The 12,653-nt window shown below is 35.8% G+C and overlaps 1 protein-coding gene across 4 annotated transcripts in view; it reads right to left on the bottom strand.

Annotated features, from left to right (window-relative positions):
• LARP1B (La ribonucleoprotein 1B) overlaps positions 1-12,653 on the bottom strand; it is a 125,338-nt gene that overhangs the window by 20,634 nt on the left and 92,051 nt on the right. For all 4 annotated transcript variants that reach the window (XM_032412821.1, XM_032412822.1, XM_032412823.1 and 1 more), the window contains 2 exons: positions 879-1,090; positions 326-429 (listed from right to left, as the gene is read on the bottom strand). In XM_032412821.1, coding sequence (XP_032268712.1) covers positions 326-429; positions 879-1,090 — 316 coding nt within the window. The remainder of the gene's footprint in view (positions 1-325; positions 430-878; positions 1,091-12,653) is intronic.

The raw sequence follows: 12,653 nt of genomic DNA, 5'->3' as shown, positions 1-12,653 counted from the left end.
TAGCACATTAATTCACTAAGAATTAATGCCACTGAGACTCTGGAATCTTTCATAAACTTACATAGTTTTTATCTAAGAGTACACATTTGTGGAAACTAGTTTAAGCGGAAAAAAGATTGTCCTACTCAAGTATTCCTTAATGTACTTATTGGAAAATTGTCCCACTTATTTCTTTTCCTTTGGCTTCTTTTCAAAAACTATTTTCATTGTTCCATACTTTATTAACATATAAATTTTTAATATTTAAAAATATTTAAAAATGCCTAATTAGTAACTGTTTTCAACTTAAAATCAAAAACCACGCCATGTTTGACAAATATAGTACCTGACAGATGTTCTTGGCCCGTGATCTCTGGAATCCATTACCCAACCAACATGACACTCTAGAGGGGGATTTGTACTATGTCTTGTTTTTCTCTTTCTTGGACTCTAAAGAAAAAGAAGTCAAACATTGCAATTACTTCAGTAGTGTGAACTTCACAAGTAAATTAAAACCCTCTGACTGGAAACTAGCTCAAACATTTTCATACTGTGGATGACACATTATGAAATCACATGAAGTCACAAAACTCAGTATCTCACAAGTTACAAAACTTAACAAAGAAGGTCCTTTGCTAGGTTTCAACACAAGGATTAAAGGAAATACAACTTAGTGTGATTCTTCATTATACCCTCTGATCGACATTAATTACACTACAAATTGTAAAGAAGTTATTCCTTAACCTGAGAAAACATCACTATGGTAAAATACCATTTTTAAGCGAATTCTTACAATCTAAAATATATATTTAAAAAAAATGATAGAAACTAAAAAGTCTCATTTTGTAATGTTAAAGGATATAAAATGCACGCTTTATATTCCCGCTTGTTTTGTGTACCTTTACATCAATAGCTTTTGGTTCTTTAACAACAGGATAAAATCTTGGTGTTTTGTTTGGATCTTGTAACCTGGGTGTTCGGGGTGTTTTAGGTGTCCTTGCAGGATAAATTCTAGGAGATTCTGGAACTGCTGTGGGCAATGAATGGGCCATTGTTGCTGAAGATATTTCTGAAACATCAAACAGCTTCTGGGCTAATTCATCACTCAAATCTGCAAAACAAAAAAACTAGCTAAATGTATTTAGATGCTAAGAAAGTATTTTACTTGAGAGCAAAGGTAATTCTGAAATTTTCTACTCTCAAAAGATTTTTTCATTAGAAACATTTAATATGTAAGAATAAAAAATAAACACTTGTCTGTACATCACCTACTTTACTAAATTTTAATTTTGTTATATCTGTTTGACTTTTTTAAAAAGAAAAATAGGCTGAAGCCCACTATATAACCTTCCCCAACCCCATTTCACTTTTCCTCCTCAGAGACAACCAGGCTTTCAAATTTGGTATTTTTATCTATGTAATATCTATGTAATATCTATGTATTTTTATATTTATAATAACATTATTTTGCATAATTAACTTTACATGAGTGACATCATACTACATGTATCATTTTGCAAGCTTTTACAGTCATATTTTGAGACTTGATTATTCAAATTCTACTCATATAGCTTTGATTTATTCATTTTTACTGCAGAAGATTATGCTGTTATACAAATATATTAAAATTTATCCATTCTCCTGAAGATACACATTTATGTTATTTCTAAATTTTTGATAGAAGCAAAGAAGCTGCAGTGAACATTGTTAAACATGTCTCTCTGTACAGGTATGAGCATGTCTCTAGGGTTGATATCTGAAATGGAAATGTTGACTAAAATGACACATGTATCTTCTGACTTACTGATTACTGATTGCCAAGGTGATTTCTATAATGAATGGTTTCACCAATTTATACTACCACCAGTAGCATGAAAAAGTCTCAGCAATTTGATACCCTGGTTAAGACTGGGTTTTGTTTAGACGTTTAAATATTTTTCTAACTCATGGGATTTAAATGGTATTTGTATTTCCTTGGTTACTAGTGAAGTTGAGCTTATTTTCATATGTATAGTCATCATTCAGATTTCCCCTATCATGAGCTTACCATTCATATCCTGCCTATATTTCTATTGGGTTGTTTTGCTTATTAATTAATTAGTTTGTGAAAATATCTTGGTAATAAGATACTAATAAGTAAGCAAGCAGAATGTAGGTTCTGTTTCTATGGTTTTTCTTCAGACTTATCAATTTCTTTTGATTCATATAATAACTTTTTGTTCATCATTCAATAAATATTATTGAGTGCCTACTATATGCCAAGCACTATTCTAAACACAAGGTTGTAAACTCAAAAGTGAACTTACCACAGATCTGTACCTCTGAAACAAATAATGCAATATATGTTAAGAAAAAAAAAAAAAGAAGAAGATAGCAGGAGGGAAAGAATGAAGGCGGGGAAATCGGAGGGGGAGACGAACCATAAGAGACTATGGACTCTGAAAAACAAACTGAGGGTTCTAGAGGGGAGGAGGTGGGGGGATAGGTTAGCCTGGTGATGGGTATTAAAGAGGGCACGTTCTGCATGGAGCACTGGGTGTTATATGCAAACAATGAATCATGGAACGCTGCATCAAAAACTAATGATGTACTGTATGGTGATTAACATAACAATAAAAATTTTTTTAAAAAAAAGTGAACTTACCTATTCTACTACGTAACTTCCCTAACTTCCCCTTTCCCTTCCCAATCTGTTATCAGAAGGTTTTCTGAGGAGCAAATTAGGTGATTTCATGCATCTACTTAAAATCCGTCAGTGTTTTCCTTTTGCCTCCGGAAGAAGTCTAGTCTCTTTATCATGGCATACTAAGACTTTACTGATTTTGACTCATCTATTGTCTTTCACCACTTCAGTTTTGGTGCCCCAGATAGTAACCTACTTGATCCTGTTCTCTTGCTTGATATCTTTAAAAATGTGCTTTTTCCTCTCTCTGAAAGTCCCTTTCCCTTATCTTTTTACACCCAATTGAACTCATATCCTTCCTTTAATACCCAGCATAGATTTTACTTTCCCTGGGAATTTGAAGCATTCCTTGAACATCTTCTGCCAATAAAATTAATCAATTCTTTTCTGTGCCACCTTTGCATTTTCTCCATTTACTGTTTCATTTATTAAATTAAAATTTATTTTCTTATATATTATCCCATTAGATGCTAAGAACAAGTCCCAGTGGTTCCCTGAAAGCAAGGGCCACAATCTTCTATTTGTATACCACTGCCTACAACAGCGTTAATAAAAAAACATACACACACCAAATGACCGATGACTGAATTCTGTTAATACAGATTTTCATTGGACCAAAAAGTTATGCAATCACAAGGATAAAACTATGATCATACACTGAAAAATATGTTAAATTCAGCACCTCTGTAAAAGAAATATTTAAAGATCTGGGAACAATAACAGTAAGCTTCCTAACATCCAGATTATAGTTTCCAAATTCCCTTTTCCACTGATCTGGTCCTCTAAAAGAAATGAAGTCTGGAGCACAAAGTATAATATGAACCTGGGAAATCTTGAGTCAGAAAGCAATGAAGTTAAAAAAGAAAAAAGAAAAAAAAAGCTAGAATAGGTCATGAGGATACAGCAGCAAACTTCAGTGGACCCCACCAGTCAAAAATGAAGTACTCTGACCACTAAAAATAATGACTGAAATTGATTAAACATGTCAAATAAGTAAGTTCTATGAATTCATAATGGTACCTTAAAACTCAATCACATTTGTAGGTTGCTAGGGCACAAAACTCATTGTTCTAAAAACTGATAAACTGAATAGAAAGAAACAAGCATTTAACCTTCCTTTCCTGGAAAAATTGAATTTCAGGGTGGGCGCCTGGGTGGCTCAGTTGGTTAAGCGACTGCCTTCGGCTCAGGTCATGATCCTGGAGTGTCTGGATCGAGTCCCGCATCGGGTTCTCTGCTCGGCAGGGAGTCTGCTTCTCCCTCTGACCCTCCCCCCTTTCATGTGCTCTCTCTCATTCTCTCTCTCTCAAATAAATGAATAAAATCTTAGAAAAAGAAAATCTATAAAAAAAAAAAATTGAATTTTAGGGTAACAGAAGAGTAGATAAAAGAATATCCTTCTTGGGGCACCTGGGTGGCTCAGTCATTAAGCATCTGCCTTCGGCTCAGGTCATGATCTTGGGGTCCTGGGATCGAGCCCCACGTTGGACTCCCTGCTCGGCAGGAAGCCTGCTTCTCCCTCTCCCACTCCCCCTGCTTGTGTTCCCTTTCTCGCTGTGTCTCTCTCTGTCAAATAAATAAATAAAATCTTTAAAAAAAAAAAAACCTTCTTTATAGAATTCTAATTAAGAAACACAGAAGGGATGATAGAATTAGAAGATGACTAAAAAAAAGAAGACTATTTTGCAACTCTAATGAAATAGAGAATCTAGGGAATATATTCATCAATGACTCTTAAAACCATTTAGTAAAATGTTGAAGGGAGATTCAACATCAAAGACACGATCCCTGAAAGGAATAACTGATAAACTGGACTTCACTAAAATGAAAAAAAAAAAAAATCTGATACACAAATGACACTGTCAAGAAAACAGGATAAGTCACAGACTGAAAATACTTGCAAAAGACACATCTGATAAAGGACTATTATCCAAAATATATACAGAACTCTTAAAATTCAACAATAAGAAAACAAACAAACCAACTAAAAAATCTCAACAGATACACTGAAGAAGTGATATATAAGGCAAATAATCATAGGCAAAGATTTTCCACATCACATGTTATCAGGGAAATATAAATGAAAGTCAAATACCACTACATACCTGTGAGCATGGCCAAAATCCAGAACACTGGCAACACCAAATGCTGGCGAGGATATGGAGCAAGAAGATCTCTTATTCATTAGTGGTGGGAATGCAAAATGATACAGTCACTTTGGAAGTCAGTTTGGCAGTTTTGTATAAAACTAAATATACTCTTACCGTATAATCTAGGAATCAGCCTCTCTGGTATGTATTCAAAGGAGCTAAAAACTTATGTCCACACAAAAACTTGCACATGGATGTTTAGGTAGCTTTATTCATAACTGCCAAAACTTGGGACCAATGAAGATGTCCTTCAGTGCATGAATGGACAAATTATGGTATATCCAGACAATGGAATATTATGCAGTGTTAAAAACATGAGCTATCAAGCCATGAAAAGACATGGATGAACTTCAAATGCATATCACTAAGTGAGAGAAACCAATGTGAAAAGGCTACACACTGTAGGATTCCAACTATTCAATATTCTGGGAAAGGAAAGCTATGAAACAGTAGAAAGATCATTGGTTGCCAAGGGTTGGAGGTATGGTGGGGGAAATGTGAATAGGTGAAACACACAGGATTTTTACTTTGTATGATACTATAGTCATGGATACATGTCATTATACATTTGTCAAAACCCAAAGAACATACAACACCAAGAGTGAACCCTAATGTAAACTATGGACTTTGGGTAATAATGATGTGTTGGTGTAGGTTCATCAATTGTAACAAATGTACCACTCTGATGTGGGTTATTGCTATGAGGAAGCAGCATCCTTCACCAGATGGGTGATGATCATGTAAGCTCAGGGCAGGGAGAAAATGGGAACTCTCTGTATCTTATGCTTAATTTTTCTGTGACCCTAGAACTGTTCTAAAAAAAAGTCTTTAGGAAAAAGAAAGTTGAAGGGAAACTTTATGATGAATGGATCAGGCCAATAACATTTAAATCCAATGATCAATCATAGCAGCAGCAAAAGAGAGCCTAAAAGAGGGCGCCTGGGTGGCTCAGTCGTTAAGCGTCTTCGGCTTAACGGGTCTTGGTCCCAGGGTCCTGGGATCGAGGCCCAAATCGGGCTCCCTGCTCCGCGGGAAGTCTGCTTCTCCCTCTCCCACTCCCCCTGCTTGTGTTCCCTCTCTCACTGTTTCTCTCTCTGTCAAATAAATAAATAAAATCTTTAAAGAAAAAAAAAGAGAGCCTAAAAGACACTGTATGATATAATTGGAAGTAAACAGCTCCTTCTAAGAAACAGTCTTGCTACCAGAGAAATAAAAATCCTGAATATACTAAATCTTCTACATCTAAAAACTAGTTCATAGGGAATAGAGGAGATAAAGGGACATACTGATTGAAAGGAAGATACAAACAGGTAAATCTGGATCATAAATCTTATGACAAATTAACCAGTTTCTTCAATGAGTCATTGGGATGGAAAAATAAGAGAAGATGAATGCTTACAGATTAAGAGTAACTTAACTGTCCTAATGATCAAATGGAATGCATGTTTCTTTGTTCCTGATTCACACAACCAACTTGAAAAAGATATATACCAAACATCAGGGAAAACCAAACATAAACTGCACATTGTGATATACAATGAAGTACTTGCAGAAGAAATGATATTTATTTGAGTGAAATGAGATTCAACATGAAATACCAGAACATATGGGGAACAAGGTACAGATGAAAAAAGAATGTCAAACTATTAACAACTGTTGAAATTAGGTAAGATAATTACATAGGGTTCATTAAACAGTCTCTCTACTTTTGATTTTATCTGAACATTTCCATATTAAAAATTAAATTTCAGTTTTATATTTATTTTATTCCAGATTTACTTACGTGTAAATTTTACCCACCAATAAAAGCAGATATGTCAATTTTGTGAAGACTAGGACCTATAGAGTGTTATCTCAAAGGAAACATTTTACAAAATTTTTACAGCATGTCTATACCAATTTACAATATTTTGAGAGAAAATTATCAAAAAAACCAAGATAACTGCAAGTACATAAAATATTTATAGTAGATATAAAAATTTTCTTACTAGAAATATAAGTAATTAGGGAACAAGAATATATTAAAGTTGTTTTTTAATTAACTATAAGCCTAGGATGCTATATGAATATCATTTGGATGTTATACCTTCTTAATCAAAATGATGGGGCATCTCTTGTACAAGAATGCTCAAAATAGCATTTTTCATAATAACAATAACTGGAAAAAATAAAAATATCAACTGTCAAATGGATAAACAAAATGTAGTAGTCCATACTATAGAATACTACTTAGCAATAAAAAGAAGCAAAGCACCGATATAAGCAACGGCATGGATTTATCTCAAATATTTTAGTTGAAAAAAGCCAGACAAATGAAAACGCATCATATGGTTCCATTTATATGAAATTTCTAGGAAGTGCAAAAATATACAGACAAAAAGCAGATCAATGGTAACCTCAGAGACTGCAGTTGAGTGTTGAGAGTGACTGTAAATGATCATGAGGGAACTCTCTAGCATGATAAATTGTTCTAAAACTGAATTCTGGTGCTACTGTATAACTATATAAAGTCACTGAAACTCATGAAACAATACACAAATGGGTTAGTTTTATGGTATGTAAACCATACCTCAAAAAAAGCTATAAAAAAACAAGACAAAAGACCAAGCCATCTACTCTTCAGGGAACCTCAACTGTCACTGTATATCATACAGTTTCTGCTACAGGTTTATCAGAGAAGACTGATATTTCAGAGAACTAGGCTAAAGTACTGATTTTCAAAGTGTAGTTCCAACCAGCATCATCAGCATGACATGGGAACTTGTTAGAAGTGTATATGCTCAGGTCCCACCTCCATTTACTAAATCAAAAACTCTGGGTATGGAGTCCTATAATTTGTTTTAACAAGCCTTCCAGGTGAATGTAATACTTGCTAAAGTTTAAGAACCCATGGACTGGGGCACCTGGGTGGCTCAGTCGTTAAGTGTCTGCCTTCAGCTCAGGTCATGATCCCAGGGTGCTGGGATCGAGCCCCGCATCGGGCTCCCTGCTCTGCGGGAAGCCTGCTTCTCCCTCTCCCACTCCCCCTGCTTGTGTCCCCTCTCTCACTGTCTCTCTCTCTGTCAAATAAATAAATAAAATCTTAAAAAAAAAAAAAAAGAACCAAGGGACTAAGGGGTATGCTAACTATTCTTCTACTTAAGATTTCCCAAATTTTATGACTGCCAAATCAAATCTTGGAACAGCTGCATACCTGAACCATATGAACCTTGTCCCTAGTCTTCATTGTCTTTATAGATAGGAATGCCTTTATAAAACCAAAACTTAATATTATGCTGTTGGTGTTCAGTGAAGACTGATAATAAAACATGCTACATGAGGACTAGCAAATTTAGTTTCTTTTAAAAATAAAATGCCTTTGAAGCAGGACTAAGCAATGTTTTTTCTTTCTTTCTGTTTTTAAAGATTTTACATATTTATTTGACACAGAGAGAGAGATAGCAAGAGCAGGAACACAAGCAGGGAGGGTGGGAGAGGGAGAAGCAGGCTTCCCACCGAGCAGGGAGCCCGATGCGGGACCCAATCCCAGGATCCTGGGATCATGACCTGAGCCGAAGGCAGACGCTTAACAACTGAGCCACCCAGGCGCCCCAAGCAAATGTTTTCTATAAATGCAAGACGTATATATTTTTGGCTTTTCAAGTTATAAAGTCCCTATTGAAACTACTCAACCCTGCCATTGTAACACAGCCACAGACTACATGTAAATAAAGGTGTGGCCAGATTAGACCATGGTAGGCCAGTTTTGACTCATCATGTACTGTCCACTGTATGAGAGCAGTTAGATATAAATCCAAATACTGGATTTATACTTTGCTTACAAAAGAAGTCATTACAACTATATTCCATGTATTCAATAAGGTAGAGGAAAGTATAAACATATCAAAAAGAGATAAAGATAATAATAACTAAACTTCTAGAGAAGAAAAACATAAAAGCTGAGATTAAAAATGCACTGAATGGGTATAAAAATATATTAGACATGGCAGAAGAAAAGACTGAAGAACTTGAAGATATAGGAGTAGAAATAATCCAAACGAAACAGAGAGAAAAGAAACTGGGGGGAAAAAAAAGAGCATTAGTGAGATATGGAACAACTTCAAGTAGCCTAACATACATGTAATTGAGGTCTTGTAATTGAAAAGGAAACAGAAAAGAAGTACAGAAAAAATAAGTTTGTAAAATGTAAAATGTTGGGGTTCCTAGGTGGCTCAGTCGGTTAAGTGTCTGCCTTCAGCTCGGGTCATGATCCCAGGGTCCTGGGATCGAACCCCTCACTGGGCTCCCTGCTCAGTGGGGAGACTGCTTCTCCCTCTGTGTGTGCTCTCTCATCAAGCTCTCTCTCAAATAAATGAATAAAATATTAAGATAATAATAATAATACAATAAAGTATAAAATGTTAATTTAAAATAATGGCTGAAATTTTTCCAAATTTTATTAAAAGATCCAAAAACTCAAAAGCCTCAAATATAAGAACATGAATTTTTTTTTTTTTTTAAGAGTTCATTTATTTATTTGACAGAGAGAGACATAGCGAGAGAGGGAACACAAGCAGGGGGAGTGGGAGAGGGAGAAGCAGGCTTCCCGTGGAGCAGGGAGCCTGACGCAGGGCTCGATCCCAGGACCCTGGGATCATGACCTAAGCCGAAGGCAGATGCTTAATGACTAAGCCACCCAGGCGCCTGGGAACATGAAGAAAATTATACCAAGACAATCATAATTAAATTGCTCACAACAAGGGATAGAGAGAAAATATTAAAAGTAGCCAGAATGGGAATGCAAGCTGGTGCAGTCACTCTGGAAAACAGTATAGAGGTTCCTCAAAAAGTTGAAAATAGAACTACCCTCTAACCGAGCAATTGCACTACTGGGTATTTACCTGAAAGATACAAACGTAGTGATCTGAAGGGGCACCTGCACCCCAATGTTTATAGCAGCAATGTCCACAATAGCCAAACTATGGGAAGAGCCCAGATGTTCAACGACCCATGAATGGATAAAGATGTGGTGTGTATACACACACACACACACACACACACACACACACACACACACACTGGAATATTACGCAGCCATAAAAAATGAAATCTTGCCATTTGCAGTGACGTGGATGGAACTAGAGGGTATTATGCTATGCAAAATAAGTCAATCAGAGAAAGACAAGTATCATATGATCTCACTCATATGTGGAATTTAAGAAACAAGGCAGAGAATCATAGGGGAAAAGAAGAAAAAATGAAACAAGACAAAACCAGAGAGGGAGACAAACCATAAGTGACTCTAAATCACAGGAAACAAACTGAGGGTTGCTGGAGGGGAGACGGGTAGAGGGATGGGATAATTGGGTGCTGGACATTCGGGGAGGGTATGTGTTATAATGAGCACTGGGTATTATACAAGACTGATGAATCACAGACCTGTATCCCGGAAACAAATAATGCATTATATGCTAATTAACTGAATTTAAATTTTTAAAAAAGTAGCCAGAATCAACAGCATTTATCCAATCTGAACAGAGAAAAAAACAATTGGAAAAAATTAATCAAGTCTCAGGAATCTATAAGACAACAACAAAAGTCTAGAAGAGATGAAAGAGTGCAGAGCTAAAAATTTTTGAAAAAACAATAGCAAAAAACTTCTCAAGTTTGGCTAAAGGCATAAATTACAGATTTAAGAAACTGAGGAACCTCATAAAGGAAAAACCCAAATAAACCCATGCCCAGACACATCAACCCTTAGGTGCTGAAAATTTAAGACAAATAAAAATTCTTGAGAGTAGCTAGAGAAAAAGAATTCATTATGTGTAGGGATATAACCTAATTTGAAAAGATATATGCACACCCTCCTTGTTTTACTGCAGCATTATATACAACAGCCAAGATATGGAAGCAAACTAAGTGTCCACACATAGATGAATGGAAGGAGAAGATGTGGTATATATACCACACACAATGGAGTATTACTTGGTCATAAAAAGGGATGAGATCTTGCCATTTGTGACAATGTAGAAAGAACTAGAGGATATTATGCTAAGTGAAATAAGTCAGAGAAAGACAAATACCATATTATTTCACTTATATGTGGAATGTAAAAAACAAATGAATAAACAAACAAACAAAAAAAAGAATCAGACCTATAAACACAGAAAACAAACTGACTATTGCCAGAGGGGTAGGGGCTGGGAGGATGGGAAAATTGGGTGAAGAAAAAATGAGGGAAGGGAAGCAGGAGATACAGGCTTCCAGTTATAGAGTAAGTCACGGGAATAAAAGGTACACCATAGGGAATATGGTCAATGATACTGTAACAGCACTGTATGGTGACAGATGGTAGCTACACCTGTGGTAAGCATGGCATGATGCAGAGATACTGAATCACTATGTTGTACATCTGAAACCAATGTAACCTGTGTGTCAACTATACTCAAATAAAAGAGTTTTTTTAAAAAGATGACCCAACTATATGCTATCTATAACAAACTAAATAGGTAGGTTAAAGTAAAAGAATGGGGAAAAAATATACTATATATCATGCAAACAGTAATCAAGGGTGCCTGGGTCGCTCAGTCATTAAGCATCTGCCTTCGGCTCAGGTCCTGGTCCCAGGGTCCTGGGATCGAGCCCCACATCCGGCTCCCTGCTCCACGGGAAGCCTGCTTCTCCCTCTCCCACTCCCCCTGCTTGTGTCCCCTCTCTCACTGTGTCTCTGTCAAATAAATAAATAAAATCTTAAAAAAATAAAAATTAAAAAAGAAGAAAACAACTCAATAAAAAATATATATCAAAAGATTTGAGCAGATACTTCACCAGATATACTGATGTCAAATTAGCACACAAAAAGATACTCAACACTTTTAGTCACAATGAGATACTACTACGTATCTATTAGAATGGCAATTTTTTTTTAAACTAACAGGACCAAGTGCTGGTGAGGTATGGAGCAACTGGAACCATCATGCTTTGCTGGTGGGAATGAAAAATGACATAGCAACTTTGGAAAACAGGCAGTTTTTTAAACATACACTTACCACAAGACCAAGCAATCCCACTCCTATGTATTTACCCAGGTGAATGAAAAGACTTAGGTGCACCTGGGTGGCTCAGTCAGTTAGGTGTCTGCCTCTGGCTCAGGTCATGATCCCAATGTCCTACTCAGAAGGGAGCCTGCTTCTTATTCTCTCTCTGCCCCTCCCCCAAGCTTGTGTTCTCTTGCTCACTCTCTCTCTCAAATAAATAAATAAAATATTTTTAAAAAGTAAAAGTTTATAGTGGCTGAGTAAAAATTTTTTTAAAAAATAAAAAAATAAAAGTTTAAAGAGATTTAAAAGAAGTAACCTTTCAGTATTCATAGTAATAGTATTATTTAGTATTATTAATATTAAATCCTAAAACTATTATCAAAGGATAAACAAGTAAATAATCCTGCTACTGTGGTTAGGAACAAAAGATTTTTTTTCATGTAAGTAAAAAGCAGTACACATACAAAATCAAACAAATTAAAATTAAAACCTTTAATCGTAAAGTTGAACAGAAAATATCAACATGAGTTTATAATCAAAAAAGCCTAGAAACAATACCAACTCAGCACCAATTCAAGTACTGACAAAACTTATCATCATTCCCGTTGGCAAACAAAACAGTTAACAATCTAACTCCATTATCACAGAAGAAAGCAATGAAAGGTGGACTTGGAGCTAAAAGCCAATAAACTGACGAGCAGCAAAAGTATATCAATAAGAATAACTACAATAGGGGCACGTGGGTGGCTCAATCGGTTAAGCGTCTGCCTTCAGCTCAGGTCATGATCTCAGGGTCCTGGGATCAAGCCCCATGTTGGCTCC

The sequence above is a fragment of the Phoca vitulina genome, unplaced genomic scaffold (assembly GCF_004348235.1).
Source record: "Phoca vitulina isolate PV1807 unplaced genomic scaffold, GSC_HSeal_1.0 scaffold14, whole genome shotgun sequence".
NCBI classification, from domain to species: domain Eukaryota; kingdom Metazoa; phylum Chordata; class Mammalia; order Carnivora; family Phocidae; genus Phoca; species Phoca vitulina.
The sequence above is the reverse complement of the archived record's forward strand: the minus strand, read 5'-3'. Positions and strand labels throughout refer to the sequence as shown.